This window comes from Stigmatopora nigra, chromosome 13 (genome assembly GCF_051989575.1).
Source record: "Stigmatopora nigra isolate UIUO_SnigA chromosome 13, RoL_Snig_1.1, whole genome shotgun sequence".
In the NCBI taxonomy this organism is placed as follows: Eukaryota; Metazoa; Chordata; class Actinopteri; order Syngnathiformes; family Syngnathidae; genus Stigmatopora; species Stigmatopora nigra.
The window spans coordinates 11,617,266-11,637,498 of record NC_135520.1 but is presented as its reverse complement, the minus strand read 5'-3'; the positions used below and the strand labels follow the sequence as shown (position 1 = coordinate 11,637,498).

General features: G+C 42.2%; 1 protein-coding gene across 3 annotated transcripts in view; it reads right to left on the bottom strand.

The window, feature by feature from the left end:
- The window catches only part of LOC144206040 (dynactin subunit 1-like), a 42,311-nt gene that overhangs the window by 1,868 nt on the left and 20,210 nt on the right, over positions 1 to 20,233 (bottom strand). For all 3 annotated transcript variants that reach the window (XM_077730724.1, XM_077730725.1, XM_077730726.1), the window contains 20 exons: positions 19,547 to 19,744; positions 17,506 to 17,710; positions 17,370 to 17,448; positions 15,925 to 16,084; positions 15,093 to 15,197; positions 14,656 to 14,847; positions 14,455 to 14,571; positions 12,278 to 12,430; positions 11,048 to 11,208; positions 10,739 to 10,976; positions 10,461 to 10,673; positions 8,654 to 8,818; positions 7,682 to 7,813; positions 7,485 to 7,613; positions 6,208 to 6,350; positions 6,018 to 6,151; positions 5,239 to 5,339; positions 3,550 to 3,739; positions 295 to 368; positions 133 to 222 (listed from right to left, as the gene is read on the bottom strand). In XM_077730724.1, the coding sequence (XP_077586850.1) occupies positions 133 to 222; positions 295 to 368; positions 3,550 to 3,739; positions 5,239 to 5,339; positions 6,018 to 6,151; positions 6,208 to 6,350; positions 7,485 to 7,613; positions 7,682 to 7,813; positions 8,654 to 8,818; positions 10,461 to 10,673; positions 10,739 to 10,976; positions 11,048 to 11,208; positions 12,278 to 12,430; positions 14,455 to 14,571; positions 14,656 to 14,847; positions 15,093 to 15,197; positions 15,925 to 16,084; positions 17,370 to 17,448; positions 17,506 to 17,710; positions 19,547 to 19,744 (2,979 nt within the window). The remainder of the gene's footprint in view (positions 1 to 132; positions 223 to 294; positions 369 to 3,549; positions 3,740 to 5,238; positions 5,340 to 6,017; positions 6,152 to 6,207; positions 6,351 to 7,484; positions 7,614 to 7,681; positions 7,814 to 8,653; positions 8,819 to 10,460; positions 10,674 to 10,738; positions 10,977 to 11,047; positions 11,209 to 12,277; positions 12,431 to 14,454; positions 14,572 to 14,655; positions 14,848 to 15,092; positions 15,198 to 15,924; positions 16,085 to 17,369; positions 17,449 to 17,505; positions 17,711 to 19,546; positions 19,745 to 20,233) is intronic.

Genomic DNA, 20,233 nt, shown 5'->3' with positions numbered 1-20,233 from the left:
AATCTAAAAAAAAATAGTGTACCAAATGAAAATTATTTTAAACATTATAAAAAGTTACTTCTTCCACTAAATATCTTTTGTGATCAGGATCATGTTTCACGTTTCAAGGAGGAAGCAAGAGCACGCCCTGACCTTGACAAAGGAGGCGGTAGGGAAGGTGGCAAAGTTTGACGGCATGCGAGCGCCAGGGTGCCGCTGAATGATGTGGTCAGCCACCTCGTCCTGAAAAGTGGAAAAGAAATGGGATAATGGGCGAGGGAGGGAATGGCGCATGCGGATATTTAGTGTAATCACCTTGAGCTTGTGCAGTGTTTCTCGCAATGACTGCAAGCGAGCCGTCTGCTCAATCAATTGGGCACTTGGACTCACTGCCCGAAAGAAATCAAACAAACACAATGCTATTCAAAGTAGTTGTTTCAAGCCAGCCTCACAGTTCTGGGGTTCAGCGTTCAAATATAGGTCAGTCCACCTATGTGGAGTTTGCATGTTCTCCTTGGGCCTGTGTGGGTTTTCTCTGGGTACTCTGATTTCCTCCCACACTCCAAAAAGATCCATGGTAGGCTGGTTGGACACTCTAAATTTCCCCTGGGTATGAGTGTGAGCATGAATGGTTGCCTGTCTCCCCGTGCCCTGTGATTGGCTGGCTTGTGCTTGAAGTCAGCTGGGAGAGGCTCCAGCACCCCCCACAACTCTTGTGAGGATAAAGCGGTTCAGAAAATGAATGAATGTTTCAAGCCCAACTGTGACAGCATATAATGGACACGTGACCGTTAATGGTAGCCAGTGAGTTCATAGCATTTCAGCGCATTTTTTGTTGATTTTGGGGGGATTTACAAGTCACTTTCTGTTTCTTTTGGTTTGCTGAATAGGAAGTGACCCAGGAATATGCTGAAATGAATAAGAATTGACCTCGGAATGTCCAAAATGTATTAGGAAGTGACCTTTAATTCCCCAAAGTCATCAAAGTATCGTATTTCTCCGATTGTATGTTACACTCTTTTTCATAGGTTTGGTTTATGTCTTAATTTTTTCACTCTGACCGCTGACAGCTTATGTTGTTTTTTAGGCGATAGTGAACCAGAAAACTGTTAATACGTTACATTTACAGGTGCTTATTTTGTCTGTTGTTGGCTTTATTACTATTACTTAAATCTATAACCTGTACGTATATTTTTCCATCGTATCGTGTATTTGTTTGGCTAGTGTGGAAAATAAGGCAGGTTCCCAAACCAGGAATACTGGTTTAAAATGCTGTGGTTACAGTGACAATGAAGATGCTAGATGTTGAATAATTTTGATTGGGATGAACGGTTGGTCATTCACTCCCTATCAGTCGATGCAATGAAAGTATTGAGCCTGCCAAGCAACAGGATGGGCTCCCAAAGTAAGCACCATAGAATTAATGCACATCTTAGCCGAACATCAACTACATTTTCGGTGTGACGAAGCTGGGGGAAATTATTTATATTCAATTTTACTTACAAAAAATTCCAATTCACTTACGTAAAAATAGACAACGAGGATGAGCAGAGGGTGGGTAGGTGGCGGATTCTGTTGATACAATATGTTTGTATGCCACTGGTGGCAAAGATGCTGAGACACTTGGGATGGAGGCTCTGTGAAAATGTATTCACATCATGAGACCTATTTTCATTTGTGACAATGCTCATATCGAGGTGGGGTGCTTTTATTATGCTGTTCCACGGTACCTACAATGGTACCTCAACCTACGAAATGTATTGGTTCTAGAAGTAGTTTCGTAACTTGGATTTTTAATTGGAGAAATATATTTTACAATGAATTAGCATGATTTATTTCATGATCTTTGATACTAACCCCTGAGTCATCAAAATAAAGGTAACATGATAAGCATAATCGACCGGTCGATCAGGTTTTTTATTTTATTTTTGTGACTATTCATGATCTTTGATACTAACCCCTGAGTCATTAAAATAAAGGTAACATGGTAAGCATAATCGACCGGTCGATCAGGTTTTTTATTTTATTTTTGTGACCATTTTCATCATATGCTTTTTTTGTGGGAAAATCGCGTAGAATTACGTGGACAAATATTTTTGTAACTATTTTTTGTAAATCTGCAATACTAAAAATATATTTTTGTACTCCCGTGATTGAGTAAGATTCCAAATTCCTAAAAATAACCATAAACCACTAAAAATGAACCAATTGAAAGAACCATTCATGAGTTTTAAGATGCAGATGGGGCGCAGACACTTACAGAATCCTAGCAATTTAAGAGTTCTGTTGATCGTCGATGCGATACTGTAGTGACGCAGCAAGGGGTGCGGACAATCTCGCGACATTCGTCATCTAGTGACCAGCCAATCATGAATTTTACGACGTGCAGGCGGGGCGCAGACACTTACAGAATTCTGCCTAACAACGACCTCTGGTCGAATAATAAGACATGCAAGAACATATCGTCATGGGATGGAATTGCAAACGGCAGCTCAGTAAACATTGTAACATCGAGTAGAAAGTCGCCAGCTTTGTCAAAATTTTACCCATTCATTTTGGGATTTGAAAAACACAACACGGCTACTGTGCACTGTGCCGACGCCACAATAACACCGAGCCAAACCAAAGCAAAACCAAAAACGTTACGTCCAGATTATCCATACGTCTTGCTCTCTCATCACGGACACAGGGCACTCAAAAACAGCGTACAAATAAAACCTCAAAATTAGAACCCGATTCATCACAAAATTTACACTTAAAATGATGTTACTCAAACTTCTACTAACAACTTTATGACGAAGACACACAAATCAGGAACTTACTGCTAGGCGGAGCTAATTAGCCATGTTCCTGAAGAAACTGCCCAGAAAGAGTTTTTTTGTCTAGCTGTCGTACTGCCACCAGTGGCTACTATTAAGCCATTTCCCCGAAAGAGAAGAAAAGTGACTAGAGAGATGTCTATGCCGTGTTATCTACCGCTTATAAAACGCTGTCGGGCACAGAGATGCGCGGGGGGACAACTTTGAAGAGTAGGAGAGTAGACACATTCTCCAACTTCTGCATTGTCCCCACCCACCCCCCGGATAAAAAAATGAGGCGGGGGACAACACCCTGAATTGGTGGCTAGCTAATCACAGGGCACAAGTTGACAAGAAAACATTTCCGCTTACACTCATACCTCGGGGTTATTTAGAGTTTCCAATCGGCCTACGATGCATGAGATGGAGGAAACCCGTAGAAAACCCACACAGGCACAGGTAGATCATGCAAACTCCACACAGGTGAACGGACCTGGATTTGAACCCAGGTTCCCCACGGTCAGGCCGACGTGCAAACCACTCATCCGCCATCCCCCACTATGACAATTTCAAAATAAAAAAAAAAACAGATACCAGAATTTATACTTCAAATGATATTTGATGTTTTGTAACTTGGAATACTTATCTTACAGTAAAGCCTTCATAACCTTATTATTTTATATGTAGAAGTATTTGTAAGAAGAGATAACAAAATTTAGTATTTTAAACATTTTCTCAATAAAAATATGGATTTTATTGGCGTGACTCTTACTGGGACATTTTCCAGTTATGTCGACCACTTTCACGTTGGCGCTCATCTGCAGCAGCGTCTGCAGCAGCTGCTCTGTCTTCCTATAGAGAGCTCCGGAGAAGGGCCCCTCATCCTGGCCACGCCCATGTATTGGCAGCTTGGTAAGGTGTAGCGGAGGCAGCGCAGACAGCTGGTCACGCATCTTTTCTGCCTGGAGGGCAGGCGAACAGATTAATGTTAAGAGTGACGTCTCAAAGGTTTCATTCAGTCATCATTCATGTCCCCCAAGATTTGCAGGATCCTATCTAAGATGGCTTTGGGCGAAAGGCAGACTACACCCTCAACTGGTCGCCACTCAGCCGTACGGCACACAGAGAGACAGACAATTCATTATTCACATTCACAATCACATCATCACCAGGCAGGATCCATCCAATGCATGCCTACACTGAAGTCAGACGAGTGGTAACAGTTTCAAGATGATTTAATAATTATAAAGAGAAAAAACAACTAAGTGTTATCATCATTCATATAATAATGTTAGGACCTACCATATATACTTCAGCAACACGGTTATTTATTTTTTTATATTTATTCATGTATTTATTTATTAACTTGTTACCTATCTATTTATGTCTTAAATGCCTTTCCTATTTTTGGATCGTCACCCTCTTCCTACGGTGACATCGAAATTTCCCGAATACGGGAGGAATAAAGTTATCCAATAATCAGACAAAGGTTTTATCACCATCAGAAGCCTAATTGTAATCATACCCAGTTGCGTATGACGAAATTGGTGAATTCATAGTCCATGAGACACAGAACTTTTGTCATTGTTTGAACATGTTGGGTTTATTCTGTGTTACTATTATAAATATATGTGGAGTAATTCATTTCTTTGTTAAATCATTAATATTGTTCGGCTCGAGGTCATAAACTGCCACCTAGTCCACTCGCACATGTTCTTCTCCAAGGATTGTTGACGCTACATCTCACCCAGTATCGGGCTGTGAGGGTGGTTGATCGGGCAAGGACTCGGGAAATCTTCCATTTCCATAACAAAGATGTTGTTTCTGCCACGTCCATAACACTCGTGACGCACTTCGGGCTTCTTTATGTAATTGTTATATGATTGTTAGGTCAAATGAAGGCGTGATTGTTTTTGTTTTAATGCCTTAAAGCTGTACGCAAAATACTGTTCGAGAGGATACTTTGGAAGATCTCCTCCCTTAAGGTTACTTATCCGTGATCCAATCTATTTAATTAAATGTCAATGATTGAATAAGATATCTGCCTGCAGTTATTGATAATTACAAAGGGTAATTATTAATGAACCTATCAGAACATCTCCTACCTTTATCAATTATTCTGCCTAAAAATGAAGGTCAGTGTATTTTCCAAAAAAACTATGGCGACTTTAAATACATTCATTGGTTGTTCCATTTATTTAGTGGGTAAGTACATTTTAATGACTGTTCAGCTTTCATTTATTCATTAATTTTCTGTCCGACTAATCCTCACAAAGGTGGAGAGGGTGGTGGAGCCTATCCCACCAGAATTTGGGCTGTTGGCAGGGGACACCTTGAATGGGTGTGTACCCAATCACTTGGCACAATGAGACAAGCAAGCATTCACACACACAGCAATTATTTTCAGAAGATCTTGTTTTTCAAACGCAGGCAATGAGTTAGAACACACATTCCAGCTTACCTTCAGCCACATGTTTTGGTTCTTCATTTGCTTGATACAAAGTCGCTGAGCTTCAAGCTGCCGTGTCATGAGCGGTGAGTCCACCACCTGTATAATGTGGGCTGTTTCAACGACAAACAAATTGATAAAATTCAGGTTAAAAAGGACTATTCATTCATTTTCTGAAACGCTTTATGCTCATAAGTCTCGCGGGAGGTGCTGGAGCCTATCCCAGCTGTCTCCCAGCATTTATCATCAGGGTTAGTGTTCTCAACTAAAGATTAAATTACACACCACACTGTAAAACCTTGGAATTATGTACATTGTACGTGTAATAAAACTATCTATACACTATCTATACACTTCTATCTATACACTTGGCTGGTATTCCAGAATTGTGTCGGCATTTATTTAAAACACATGCAATGAACAGCCTATTTCTCTTCAGTTGTTCTCATTTTATTTCCTGAACCGCTTTATCCTCATTAGAGTTGCAGGGGGTGCTGGAGCCTATCCCAGCTGACTCGGGGCAGTGGCGCGGGAACACCCTGAATTGGTGGCCAGCCAATCACAGGGCACAAGTACACAAACAACCATTTCCGCTCACACCCTTACCTAGGGGCAATTACAGTGTTCAATCAGCCTACCATGCATGTTTTTGGAATGTGGGAGGAAACCGGAGTACCCGGAGGAAAACCACGCAGGTATGAAAACTCCACACAGGTACAACACGCGCCATCGGGCGGCTATTAAAAATGAATTTTGAAAATTCTATTTAGTAACACACAGGGCATTCTCACCGGGCATCCCGACTGAGCCTGGAGCGTCAAGTGGGGACGAAGGGCCAACACTAGAGCGCTGCTTTAGCTCGACCTTCTCTGCCTCCAGCTGATCAATGTCCGCCTGCAAGGCGTCCATCGTCTCTTCAAAGTCCCTGTGGGCGGAAGGAGACAGGTGGCTCGGGTTTAGTATAATTCCAGGTCATCTTACTTCTCTTTCTTTCTGAGGAGTTGGTGAGCTTCGTCCAGCATGGTCTGGATTGTCTCCGCACGCTCATCAGCATCTTTGGCAGAGCTGTCCAGCTTCTTCTCTAGTAGGCTCAGACGAATGATGGCCTCACTTAATTCTTCGCCCTGAAAGAGACCTCCATCATTACTTTGCTGCAATGATGAATCGACAAAACAAATCTATTTTTATAAATAAAAATAATAATAGAGGCATGGGACACCCTGAAATGGTAGCCAGCCAATTGCAGGGCACAAGGAAACAAGCAACAATTCACATTCACACTCATGCCTAGGGGCAATTTAAGGTGTCAAATCAGCCTACTATGCATTTCTTTGGAATGTGGGAGAAAATTGGAGTACCCGGAGAAAACCCATGCAGGCCCGGCCGGGGAGAACATACAAAGTCCACACAGAAAGGTCCGAATGTGGATTTGAACCCAAGTCCCCCAACTGTCGCCGACATGCTAACCAGAGAAATTATTTCCTCTTATTTCTTAGATTCAATAAAATTTAATAAATTATTTGTGGTTTAAAAAACTTTTAGAAAGAAAAAAACGTTTAAATAACTATCTTTTTTAATTAAACAAATATTAATTAAACTTCATTTAAAAATCAATATAAAAGATGAAAAAAGTAAGTGGCTCTTTAAAAAAAAACCCATCTATTATAGTACATCTATTCTTCTTAAACAGAATAAAATAAATCTGATTCCACGTTTGCCAAAAAATGCATTTAAAAAAATATATTTTTATTTGCGAGGATTTAAACCATGTGGTGTCAAACATACGGCCCGCGGGCCGGATCCGGCCCGTCTGGTGGTCTGGTACAGCCCGGGGAAGAAAGCTGCATTGTATAAAAAAAATATGAATTTTCTTTAAAATTTGTAGTTCCTGTATTATCCACAGTGTTTTACACTTAAACACACTTAAATATATGTTTAACTGTGTAAAAGTGGTGTTAAAATTGCACATACTTTATTTATGTTCTTATGTTATTCTCTTGTTCATAATATATTGTTCATAAGGTAAAAGGAAAATTCTGTTAATAAACATTTTGATAATTTACTCATTCTTTGCACTAATTATTAGTATTAGTAACTAATACAAAGGTAAAAAAGTGGGCTTATTGTTAGTTCTATGTAATTTTGCAATGAGTTTACTGGTCCGGCCTGCTTGATCTCAAATTAAGCTGTATTCGGCCCGCAGACCAAAGGGAGTTTGACACGCCTGATTTTAAACATTTCTTTAAGTGTATCCTCACCTTAATTTTGAGCGACTTCTTGAGTTCTTTGATGACGGTTTCCCTGTCTTCCAGTTTAATCCCCAAGCCTTCCATGTCAGTCATTTCCGCGCGTACAGCAGCTGCCCGAAGCACCACAGGAGGTGGGTTCTAATGAGAATTTTTTTTTTAAATCAGCGTTGGCTCTTTTAAAAAAAAAACAGGTCACCTCAAGTCACCTTGTTGTTAGGGCTCTCGGCATCGTACTCTCCCTCCTGCATGCCGGTGGCCATCATGTTCATAGTCGCAATGACAATGCGGCACGACTGACGCAAGCACTCGTACGGGTGGGCGCCTATTTGTCCGTAAATCTGCACAAAAACATAATAAGAACACTGTTATCACACTGTATTATTTCTGTAGTAAAATTTTCTTTAATTGTTACAATTTGAAAAAAAATCTGTCAAGTTTTCCCCAACAATAATTTAGGTGATTTCTGTCTTGAATTTTATAAGTAAACTTTTTAAAGCTAAACAATTGCTTAGCATGCCGGCCTCACAGTGGTGGACCTGGGTTGAAAACCAGGTCGGTCCACCTGTGTGGAGTTTGCATGTCCTCCCCAGGCCTGCATGGGTTTTCTCCGGGTTTTCTGGTTTCCTCCTACATTCCAAAGACAAGCTTAGTAGGCTGATTTGACACTCTAAATTGCTCCTAGCTATATGTGTGAGCGTGAATGTTTGTTTGTTTCCTTGTGCCCTTCGTTTGGCTGGCCAACAATTCAGGGTGTCCCCTGGCCTGAAGTCAGCTGGGATAGGCTCTAGCACCCCCCACAGCCCTGATGAGGATAAAGTGGTTCAGAAAATGAGATGAGATGCCACCTCACAGTATACTAGGTATGACTGTGAGCGGGAATAGTTGTCCATCTTCTAGAGCCCTGCGATTCGCAGGCCACCAAATCAGGATGTCCCCTGGAACCCGTAGTTGACTGGGATAGGTACCAGCACCCCCGGAAACCTGATAAGGATAAACTGTATGAAAAATTCATGAATGCGTGTACGAATTTAGTTCGTTAGTGAGTTAATAATGAGTCAAAACATAAACCTTAAAGATATCCACAAAGGAAATATAAAATTTAACTGAGGCGAGGTAAATTTGAGAGAAAAGAATAATAAAAAAAAAATTCTTTACTGATGGAGAAGACCTATGAGCACCTGCTCTCCGGCCTTGAGGGCCACATTGTACAGCTTGGCAGCTGGTAGGCCTCCCTCCTGTTCGCCCAACGGTGACATCATCTGCGCCCCCGCCGCTGCCACCTCCTGCAGAAGTGCCACTGCCCATGTCAGCTGCTTGCGGCACTCGCGCAGTGCCTCCGACACCTGCCATGTGCAAAAAAAGACTAAAATTGACTGCTGACCCTCTCTCCAAACAGATAGTCTACAAGATTATTTTCTCAGAGAAGACAAAAAAATTGATGATTCAGTCCATTTTTAAGAAAAAGTTAAGTACTAATGAAAAGGGATATTTTTAAGGCAAAAAAAAAAACATTTAATATGCCTGCCACCTGTGAGGGGCACTTTACTGAATGCGATATATTGGACTTTGGTGAGCCCCAACCCATAGTTTTTTTCTTTGCAAAATTAACCCCCCAAAAAAGGGAAAAAACCAAAAAAGTTTAAAAAAAACCAACAACAAAACAACAGTTTTAATCCCATTTCACTGTTGGCCAGAAAAATACAGTTCTTACATAGTGACCGTCACTGGCAAATGGGGTTTTTTTGCGCACAATGTCCTCTTTGATTTAGTTTCATTACGGTCATGGCTGTGGCTTTTAGTTTTTCCCCCGAAGAAATCAGTTTCATCATAAAATGGTGAATAAGTGTAGGAAACTGGCCCAACACAAACACTGCCGATATAAATGTTTTTGTTTCCGTCCGACTGAGTGCTGAACTGAGAGAACTGAACACATAGACGGAAGAAGAGCAGCCAGTAAGTAGTCTATACGGTTGTTTTAATCCAAATATTTGCCTCAAAACTGCTTCGACCATTGGTGGACTGTCAGTGTATGCAAAACCTTCTCTGCTGGGTTAAAAAAAATCTGAATCACAAACTGTTGTTTTGTCCATGAATATTTATTAAATAATTCCAAATTGTCTGTCAGCTTCCTTTCATTGCTTTTCCCTTGGTTGCACTGCTTCTTGATGTGTGTTTTTATATCTAAGCATCTAACCAATCACATTTCAGCTGTTATTCTTTGTCAGGGTCAGAAATCTGCCTTGAAGCCTTCACAATCAGTTCTGCAGGCTCCTCTGTATAAAACAAGCGTCAATAAAACTGTTGCTTTAACCAATCAGATTTTGAGTCGGCGAGACCAATGCCTACTCGCAGGTATAGGGAAACGTCAGCGTTTTCACAAACTATGATTGGCTAGTGATAGGGTGTAGTGAGCAAGCCTGTTACAATCAGTAACGGATATTTTAGCCCTAAATCAAATAAAAACTTGTGCCAGAAATACAACAAGACAGGTTTGATTTTCAGTATTTGCTTCGATGGCAATAGAAAAGAACTTCTTGATGGAACTGAAACGCATGGATAATCTGTATGACAGAGTAATTGGAATCTTCTTGAGGAAAGAAAGGAGGATGGATTTTGTGTACAAATAACAAATATTTTTGGTGAGTAAAATGTGGCTTTATTCCGAAATAATATTTCAATTTTATGAGGTTATTATTGATGTTTTTTTTATGTTTTATGCTACAGTTAAGGTTTTGTAGCTATAAAATACTTATTGAGGCTTGGATTGATTCAGATGTCGCACTACTGAAGGCCTAGGTGTGAAATGCATGGCCCACCACTGGCTTTGACCAATGACAAATGACGTGTGGCCAATGACTTGGGTTGTTTTTTGGGCTAAACAGCAGAGAGTAGAATATAACTGTGTTGGAAGTTTAGCTTGCAGGTTAGCTGCCAGAGCTAATGGCATAAGAACCAAAACAATGTGGCTTTGGGGAGCACACTCACCTGCGGCCCGAAGGCGAGGGCGGACGGGATTCCCAGCGCGTCGGTTCCCGGCATACGTCGTCGGATCTTCTTGCAAAACTGTTGCGCGTCGCTGCAGGCTGTCTCCAGTTCTTCCAACAGCATTCTAAGGTCTGTCTTTTCCTGGCCGGCATGTAGGAAGGACCTTAGGCGTCCGGCTTCCACACGCACGCAGTCCAGCGCATTCTGTGTGAACTACCACCATGTCGTCCCGGTTAACATTAATCGAGCTTTGCTAGTCAGCTGCTTTTGGCTCTCACCTTAATGTGGTCGATTAGCTGCACGGTGCAGTCCTCGCTCTGCTCCGACAGGTGAACGGAGTAGAGTTGCTGGTAGTAATTGACGGCCTTGGTTAGCGCCTGCACATTCACAGTCTCGTCCAGCTGGTCCTTGCACAGGAGATCCATCAGGAACTCGAGCGAGCGTTCGTGGATGCTCATCTCCGCATACAATGAGCCAATTTTCTTGTACACCTCCACGCTGCATTCTGACAAGGCCCTCAAACGTGCGCACACACTCAATGTCAAAGGGTTTGTATTGACGGCTTGACAGCTAAATATTCAACGTACTGTTCATATTTGTGGAGGGTGGCCTGCAGGAGGGTCAGTGTGTAGACTAGACCCGCAGCGAAGCTCAGGCGATCGCCTGCAGACCCCCGCAGTTCAGCAGGCACCGCTCCATTCTCCTTGAGATCAAATTTTTCCTGGGCTTGTTTGCTAATCAGTTCTGCCTAAACAAACATCCAAAAGACAAATAACCTTTGGCCCTCATTTGCCCATTGACCAATCATATACCCTAGCAACTTTTGTTACGTAGGCATGGTCCATCAAAAGCTTGCATGCCTGTCCATTTCATAAAATGTTTTATAACATGAAGATAGTTTTCTGCAGTAATGGTATCTTTCGAGGTGCACAGGCTACCCATGCTACCATGCTCATGCAGCACCATCAGGAATACAGGCTATAATCCGGACGACATGGCATCCCAGGTTGGCATAGTAATCTTGGAATTGTGATTCAGCAAAATACATAACAGTTTAACACTTTTCCTTGTGCCTCCTCGCTCAGAGAAAAGACTTGCTTGTGCTCCTTGGTCTAGTTCAGGGGTAGGGGTAGGCCTAGGCCTAACCCCAACCCCCTAAACCCTAACCCAAACCCAAGCCCTAACCCCCTAAACCCTAATCCCCCTAACCCCCTAACCCGCTAACCCTAACCATCCTTTCGCCTCGGCGAACTGTCCTTAGTTCAAACATCCGTCGGCGAAACCTATTTCGGCGAATCGTCCAGTCACGATGACTCGGGAGCCATATGTGGCTCTTTTGCTAGGGGAATATGGCTCCCCGCTAAACTGTGAGGTAAAATATGGGAACCGCTATTGAGAAAGCACAGTCCTGAATGCATCAATAGGAGCATTGCGTGAGCATTGTGGCGCCGACACTACCTGAAGTGCAGCTTGAAACTTTTTTTTCAATTAAATTATTCTGCATGCTTACTCCCATTGATTATCATTGATTAGCAACAGCGCGACTATGTTGTCAAAAGATCTCATTTGTACATGAAAAGTGGTAAAATTACTACAAATAGCTAACATTTTAGTGTATTTTTACTTTTAAATTTTGAGTATGGCTCTCAAGGAATAACATTTGAAAATATGAATTTTTTTATGGTTCTCTACGTCAAAAAGGTTCCCGACCCCTGGTCTAGTGTATATAGACAGTGGTGTCTCCACTTACGAATGCTTGTACATACAAAATATTCATGCAAGATTTAATGTAATTCAAAGTGTCAAAGGTTCGCTACCTTGCAGACCATCCTGGGAAGGAGCAGCAGCACCAAGATTGCGTCATGGTCTCCGCCGCACCGAACAAAGGAGTCAGGCATAAAGGATGTGAGCAGGGACAAGTGCCGCTTGGCCTCTGTCACCTCCATCTTTCGCAGCTCCATCTCCATGGCCTGAGTTCAAATCACATTTACCATAGAAATTAAATAGAAACAAATTAGGTTGTTCTAACCATCTGAAAAAAACACCAAAAAACTGAATATTGGAATGGAAAAATATTTTATTTGCTCTTATTCGCTATTTATTAACAACAAATAACTAGTGGTTATGAAGTTTAATGGTACGAAAATTAGACTGATTTTGTGGAGGGGAGACAGAAAGAGAGAGAGACAGAAGAGAGAGAGAAAGAGAGAGAGAGAGGCAGGGACAGAGAGAGACAGAGAGAGAGGGGCAGAGACAGAGACAGAGAGAGACAGAGAGAGACAGTGAGACAGAGAGAGAGACTTTTTACACGGCAATGTACTCGTAAAATAACAAACAAATTTAAATGAACTTGGATTACGATACAGACACACTGAAAAAGAAATTTAATCTAACCTTACACTAAACTTAATTCTAATTTAGTTTTAAATCTTTATAGCTTTCTCCTCCCGGGTTTGCTCTATTTGCCTTGCCTTCACCCTGACTTTCAAATGCAGTTTTTAAAAGGAACCTACCGACGGTTGTTTGCTTTTGTCTTTCCTTCAAAATATCCCGAAAATGATGCACACAAATGTTCTCACAATAGCACGACCACTTACCAATGGGAAGTAGTATACTCCTCGTATTGGCGAGCAAGCACCATTCTGCATTGACTAATGGGGGGACACTGAAAAAACCGCCCGCCCAGCACTCAGACATTTACACATGAGAGCCTATCCTATCAAACTATGGGTATCAGGACATTCTGAATTGGTGGCCAGCAAATCACAGTGCACAAGGAGATAGACGTGTTCTCGTGTACCCGTTCCCGATCCTGTGTTCCCGTTCCCGGTTTACCCGTGTTCCCGTTCCTGTGTTCCCGTGTTCCCATTCCCGTGTCCCCGTGTCCCCATGTTCCTGTGTTCCCGTTCCCTTGTTCCCGTGTTACCTTTCCCATGTTCCCGTGACCCCTAGTCCCCGTGACCCCTAGTCCCCGTGACCCCTGGTCCCTGTGTTCCCGTGTTTCCGTGTTCCCGTTCCCGTGTTCCCGTTCCCGTGTTCCCGTTCCCGTGTTCCCGTGTTCCTGTTCCCATGTTCCCGTGTTCCCGTTCCCGTGTTCCTGTTCCCATGTTCCCGTGTTCCCGTTCTGGCTAACCGCTCATGTTTCCGTTGAGGTTAGCGCCCGTTTGTTCCTTTTGCGGCTAGCCGCCCATGTGTTCCCATTCCAGCCAGCCGACGATGTGTTCCCGTTTCGGGGCCCTGTCCCTGTGTTCCCATTCCAGCTAGCCGGCGATGTGTTCCCGTTTCGGGGCCCTGTCCCTGTGTTCCCATTCCAGCTAGCCGCCGATGTGATCCCGTTTCGGGGCCCTGTCCCTGTGTTCCCATTCCGGTGCCCCGTTCTGGCGCCCTGTTCCTGTGTTCCCATTCCGGTGCCCCCTATCCCGGTGCCCCGCTCCTTTGCCCATCCCGGCACCCCGCTGCTGTGACCACATGCAGAGACAGGAGGCGACAGTTCTGAGATCAAGGTTTAAATCCCTGGTGTGGAGTTGGTTTTGTTTTCCAGTTTTTATCAAAGTACCCAGGTTTTCCCCCACATCCTAAGGACATGCATGCTAGGCTGATTAAACACTCTTAATCGTCTTTAGGGATGAGATTGAGTATGAATGGTTAATTGTCTCATTGTGCCGTGCATTTGGCTGGCAACCAATCCATGGTGTCCCCAGCTTACTACAATAGTTTTCATAGGCCCCGGCAGTGCCACAACCCTTGTGAAGATAAGCGAATGGAAAATATATGAATAAATATGTCATTCCAGTTTATACTTCCTCGTAACTTTATTGTATAGGACTGCATTGTATAGTACCCAACAGCATCCTACAGTATCCAACTGCATGATGATTTAATTTGTATGCTAGTGACAAGTGTAATTTTGTTTAAGTGAAAAAACCCACAAGAGCACAGCATACGTAATAAGAAACACGCCTTCAAACATTGTTAAAAATGTATCAGTCCTGACCTTTGCATGGGCTTTGGTCTCTGCAAACTTGATTTTGAAGTCAAAAATCTCTGCGGGCAGCTGCTGCTGGAGCTCGACCGATGCTTCCTGCTGGCTGGTTAGCTCCCGGTTCACTTCCTATCGATCGGATTAACACAAGAATCATCCTTATTAGCACCTGACTGTAACACCCAGTTCATATTTAGGGGCCGAGCCAGTAACCTGCAGGTGAGCGGTGAGTTGTCGGTACTTGCTGATGGTTTGCTGGTAGTCTGCCACTGTCTCCTGCGCTGCTTCCACCCGCTGGTTGGCCTCACGCACTCGGGCACCGCTCATATCCAGAAGCTCTCTTAGCTCTAGCTCTGTCTCACGACCGTTCTCCGCCAGCTCGTCATTCATCTCGTTAATGGCCTCCTGCAACGATAAGCTTGTTGGAAGTCAATGATCCTCTTTTAATGCCATTGAAGGCACTAGGCATCCAAATTATTTGGACTAAAATGGAAGCTTCTCGTACCAAGTGGGGATGACATCTAGCACTACCAATGGCAGCCAATTAGTTAGGACAGTTATTTTTGGGGTTAATTCTTTGGTTCCCATTGGTGGACAAACTTTAACTGCTGATATAAAAACCCATACATTTCCATCAAATAGCCATTTACCAAGTCAGTCACAGTTTCACGGAGCTCGCGGACTTTTTCCTCAAGATCCAGGTTCCTCTCTGTCAGAGTCTCCAACATCTCCTCAGATCCCAGAGCTGTGTCCACCTGAATATAATCAGCATTGTCATACATGTCTTATCTTCACATTTGTGTTTTTTTCTGGGTACAGTTTGCTACAATTGTATGGTTATTTCCTTTTTGCAGTAATAAGGCCACCAATTCCAAGTACTTAAATAAATTTGATGGATTGTGTGTTTACATGAATGTGTATGCATGTTGAATTAGCTAGCACTAGGAATTCCACCCCATTGGAAAATGTATTTACATTTTATATTCACTTTAATGGGTTTATAAATAAGTTTCTTTTTCTTTTGCAAACATACATACATTTGCATACATGCCATAAAAATTGGTATAGTACTTTTTTAGAGCGATTATGGCGTAAGAGTTAATGATTCTGGAACAAATTACACTAATTCAATATAGAATATGTCTTTACTTATGCAAAATATAAGTCATAACCCCCTTCTGGAACAAATTAATTTTATAAGTAGAGAGATCACGAGATATTGAAAGATGGACAATTTAAAAGTTTTGGCTGAAATGTGTACCGCACATATAAATGCATTACACTGCACTACTGCATTTGTGGGTTAATTATTTTTGTTCTCCTAAAAACAAGGTGGTTTCTGAGCTCTGTCCTTTGTTGATTTGCTCTTTTTATTGATGTTGAGATCGTGGATTTAAATGTGTGGTTTCTTGCTGGCTCATGAGACGCCTATGTTGAGAATGACAAATGAAATACTGGAGGTGTTGGTAAGGTGAGCGCGACCTGTTCTTTGAGCTCATCCACGATCTTCTCAGTGGCTGCCAGTTCATCTTGCAGCTTCTCCCGTTGGATTCTGAAAGCGTCAAGCTCTGCATTCTTTTTCTCCATCTGCTTCTGCAGCTTGGTGTGCTCCTGCTTCTCAGACGCCGATAGATCTCGCATCCTGAGCACCATTGAAAAGCCATTAGGACTGGGTGAAACTTAATTTGTTGACCGCGAATGTGGTTCAAGTTACTTTTAAAAAGTGCAGACTGTTACATCTTCAAAATGTATACTCTCGCCTGTCTGTATTTTGTTTGTATGACCACTCAAGTCATGTATGTATTCACACAGGTGCTCCTTTGTTCTCCATACAGAGCTGCCAATAATACAAATAAGAACTGCCCCACACTGTTAGATTGTCTCTAATTGGCTTAGCATGGCATCTTACTCTATGTTAGCCAATCAATAACGTATTTTGGGATATGCTTGCTGTATTCAAGTGTGTGAAAGGAGCCATGTGGACTACAAGGGTTGTTTAAAGTACACAAAGCAATCAGCAAAGAACACCAAAGATACAGAAATCAGCAAAGACGTCTGTAAAATCAGTCGTGTCATCGAACATTACCAGAAGGCAAATGGATTGGGAGCAATGAGGTTTGGGTACTTAGTGTTTTGTGATGTGAGAGTCCTGGTGAAGTTCAGTTAAAAAAAAATCAATGTTTGTGCACTGTTTCTCACATGCATTCATGAGAACAGTACACTACATGGAGACTTCACTTGGTTAACATAACATAAGTGACCCCAATAATGCTTATTTAATAACTAGGACCGTCCGTTATAGATTGAGAATGTGTAAGACATTAGTTTGAGGTTAGAGTGAAATTAGTTGATTAGAAAAGTTAATTTTATTTTTCATTTATTTTATTTTTCAAAAACACTTTAATTGTTTACAGTTTTAGTTAGGGTGGCATGTACTGAAATATATTATAAGCCAACAATAAAATATGAGGAAAAAGTATCTAAAGGAAAAAAGTTGCAATTGATTGTAGTGGACAAAAAAGGCATCTTTTTAAAATTACCCCATTTTCCACACTATAAGGTTCACCGCATTATAAGGCGCACCTTCAATGAATGACATATTTTAAAATGTTTTCCATATATAAGGCGCACTGCACTATAAGGCGCTACAGTAAAGGCTGGGGTTACGTTAATATGCATCCATTAGACCGTGGTGCGCTAAATGGAATGTCAACAAAACATTTTGTAACTTCGATCTTTTTTGTATGTCGCATATAAAACACTGAAACTTTCCCACCTAGAGACATTCGTAAGAAGAGGTATGACTGTAATTATTTATCAGATATACATTTTTCATTTGTGTTAAGGTATTTAACACAAAAGGGAAATAGTAACAGAGATTGAAATCCGAAAGGAGTAAAAAAGAAATAGAAGTTGTGAGAACGAACCTGACCAGAGCTTCCTTGAGCCTGCCGTTCTGCTCCTCCAGCTGTTTGAGGTGATAACTAGACCCGGCCCCATCAGAACCTGACAGGGAGAGTCGTAAATAGACGAGCTGGGTCAGAAGGAGGTCGGAGAACACACCTGTTTCCTCTATCTCATGCTTGAGGATCTCCAGGTCGACAGTGAGTTCTTCCACCTTCTCCTTAGCGGCATCCAGCTCCAACTGCAGCGACTCAGCACGCTCCTCAGCCATCTCCTTGTCCAGTGTGGCCATCTCAACAGCGTCCGCTGTGTCTGACATTTCCTCCACGTAGCGTTCCTTGGCTTCCAGGGCTTCCTTAGCCTCCTGTCGGCAAAAGCTCGGGTCATGATAGAGAAGTGCTTCTCAAATAGTTGGGCGGGCCCCTATACCTTGCAGATTTTGCCTCAAGAAACAAAGAAACATGCTTTTTGATCTTCGCCGGTCTACCTGCCTAAAGACTGACGTCTGGGCGAGGGCCAACTCACCGAGTGGGCATCTGGCCGATCGAATAATTATCTGACCGACTAGCCAGCCGAAGGACGTTGTGCCGACGCACTCGCCCCCGGTCGTGTGTGTACATGTTTTTCAACCTCGGCCCGCCTTGTTTAGAATAACAAGGGCATTTATTCACGGCCAAACACACGCAGAACAGTACGTTACAGGAGAAAAAAAGTATAGTTATAACAGTGAGTACTATAATCACAGAAGAAAAAAAGTAGTTATAACAGTGAGTAGTATAATCACAGAAGAAAAAAGGAGTTATAACAGGAAATTGTAATGCTAATCCAGAAAATTTACACCAGCATAGAAAACATTGAGAGTAATCTTTGAATTAAGGTTCTCAGCAAATCAGTTTGAATATATGTTTCCTAAAATAATGGGAAATTATTTAAAATTACGATATATTTCTGCGTATCTCGAACTCCAAAGAGTTATCAATTAAACAACTACTACTTTGTCTTCATTTGTTCTCACGGCTGCAGGAAGATTCCACATTGCAAAGAAATTGAAGGGGAAATATCTTTTATTTTTACATTGACAAATGCATGTCTTACAAAGTTCAAATTTGGTGCTGCTGCTTAATAAAAATATTCCTGAATTCTCTTTCCGTGACAAGAGTCACGTGACAAAAAAAAAACAGCCATGAGAGGCAAAACGTCCAAATGCGTCCGCGAAAAGCCCCAAAATGCACAAAATGACTTTAAATCCAGCCGAAAACAGCATTAAATGAATAAACACGAATACTGCAGCATTAATAAAAGTACTGGTGGTTTTTAGAGACTAGAACCGAGCCCAGGGTGCTTGATTCCCCATTTTTTCTTCTGTCATTATAGTACTTACTGTTATAACTACTTTGTTTGGCCGTGAATAAATGCCCGTTATTCTAAATGAATGTTGTTATCTGTAACTTGTTATTCTAAATGAATGTTGTGATCTGTAACTTGTTATTCTAAATGAATGTTGTTATCTGTAACTTGTTATTCTAAATGAATGTTGTTATCTGTAACTTGTTATTCCAAATGAATGTTGTTATCTGTAACTTGTTATTCTAAATGAATGTTGTTATCTGTAACTTGTTATTCCAAATGAATGTTGTTATCTGTAACTTGTTATTCTAAATGATTGTTGTTATCTGTAACTTGTTATTCTAAATGAGTGTTGTTATCTGTAACTCGTTATTCCAAATGAATGTTGTTATCTGTAACTTGTTATTCTAAATGCATATTAGATATGAATATTTGGCCGTATATGGCCCGCGGGGCGGGCCGTATATGGCCCAGGGGCCGAGGTTGAAAAACATGTACACACACGACGGGGGCCGGGGCGAGCGCGTCAGCACAACGTTCTTCGGCTGGCTGGTCGGTCGGCTAATTAGTCGTTCGGCTAATTCTACCTTCGGCAAGATGCTCCCTCGGCAAGTTGGCGCTCGCCCAGACGTCAGTCAGATAAACGTCTTTGGGCAATAGACCGTGTGCCAGGGGACTTTTTCACCAGCAGAGGGCAGACCTCATGTATAACGTGCACACAAACTTTGCTTCGATTTTTTGTGCAATCCACTCAAATAAATACGATTTTTATCTTCCAGGCGGGGGCGCAACAGAAAATAATTGAGTAGCACTGTCATAGAGACACAAGTGAATAGATCACAATGGATTGTACCCTTTTGGCCTCCTTGAGTTGCTTCTGCAGCTCGGCCTGCTGCTCCTGCATTTTGCTCCTCCATTCTTGAAGCTGCTCCAGCTGAATCTTGTGCTTCTCCAGCTCCTTCAACCTGGATTTGTCCTCGCCGCGTTTCAACTTCAGTGTCTCCAGCTTTTCCTCCAGGCCCTTCACCTGAGCACGAAGAGCTTCCTCCTCCTAAGCACAATGACATCCAGAAAAAAATGCACTACATTAATGTACTACAGATTGAGGCATCTTTAACATTAAATGCCATTGTAGAAAAATAGGCTCCCATTCCATTTTGTTTGGGAGGATTGGCAGTCTTTGCAGTGGTACCTCTAATAATAATACTAATAATAATATAATAATCGGACACAGGATTTGTCATCATCATTGACTCGAGAAAACCCAAATTGTCATCATACACAGCTGCGTATGACAAAATTTGTAGTGCTTCTCCATAAGGTGCGTTTTCCCGGCAAAAGACCCAAAAAGGTGATAATTTTGCATTCTGCCATTATGGATACATTGCATCGTTGCTTTTACGGCGCCTAGCTGTCTTGTTCACCAAGAGGTTTCTATTCTCGGGTGAGTGACAGCATCCGCCCGCTGCCCGCACTCATAGGGGAAATTTAACTTTCTCTCCACTCGTCCGTGGCGCCCAGGTGTCCTGTCCGCCCAGGT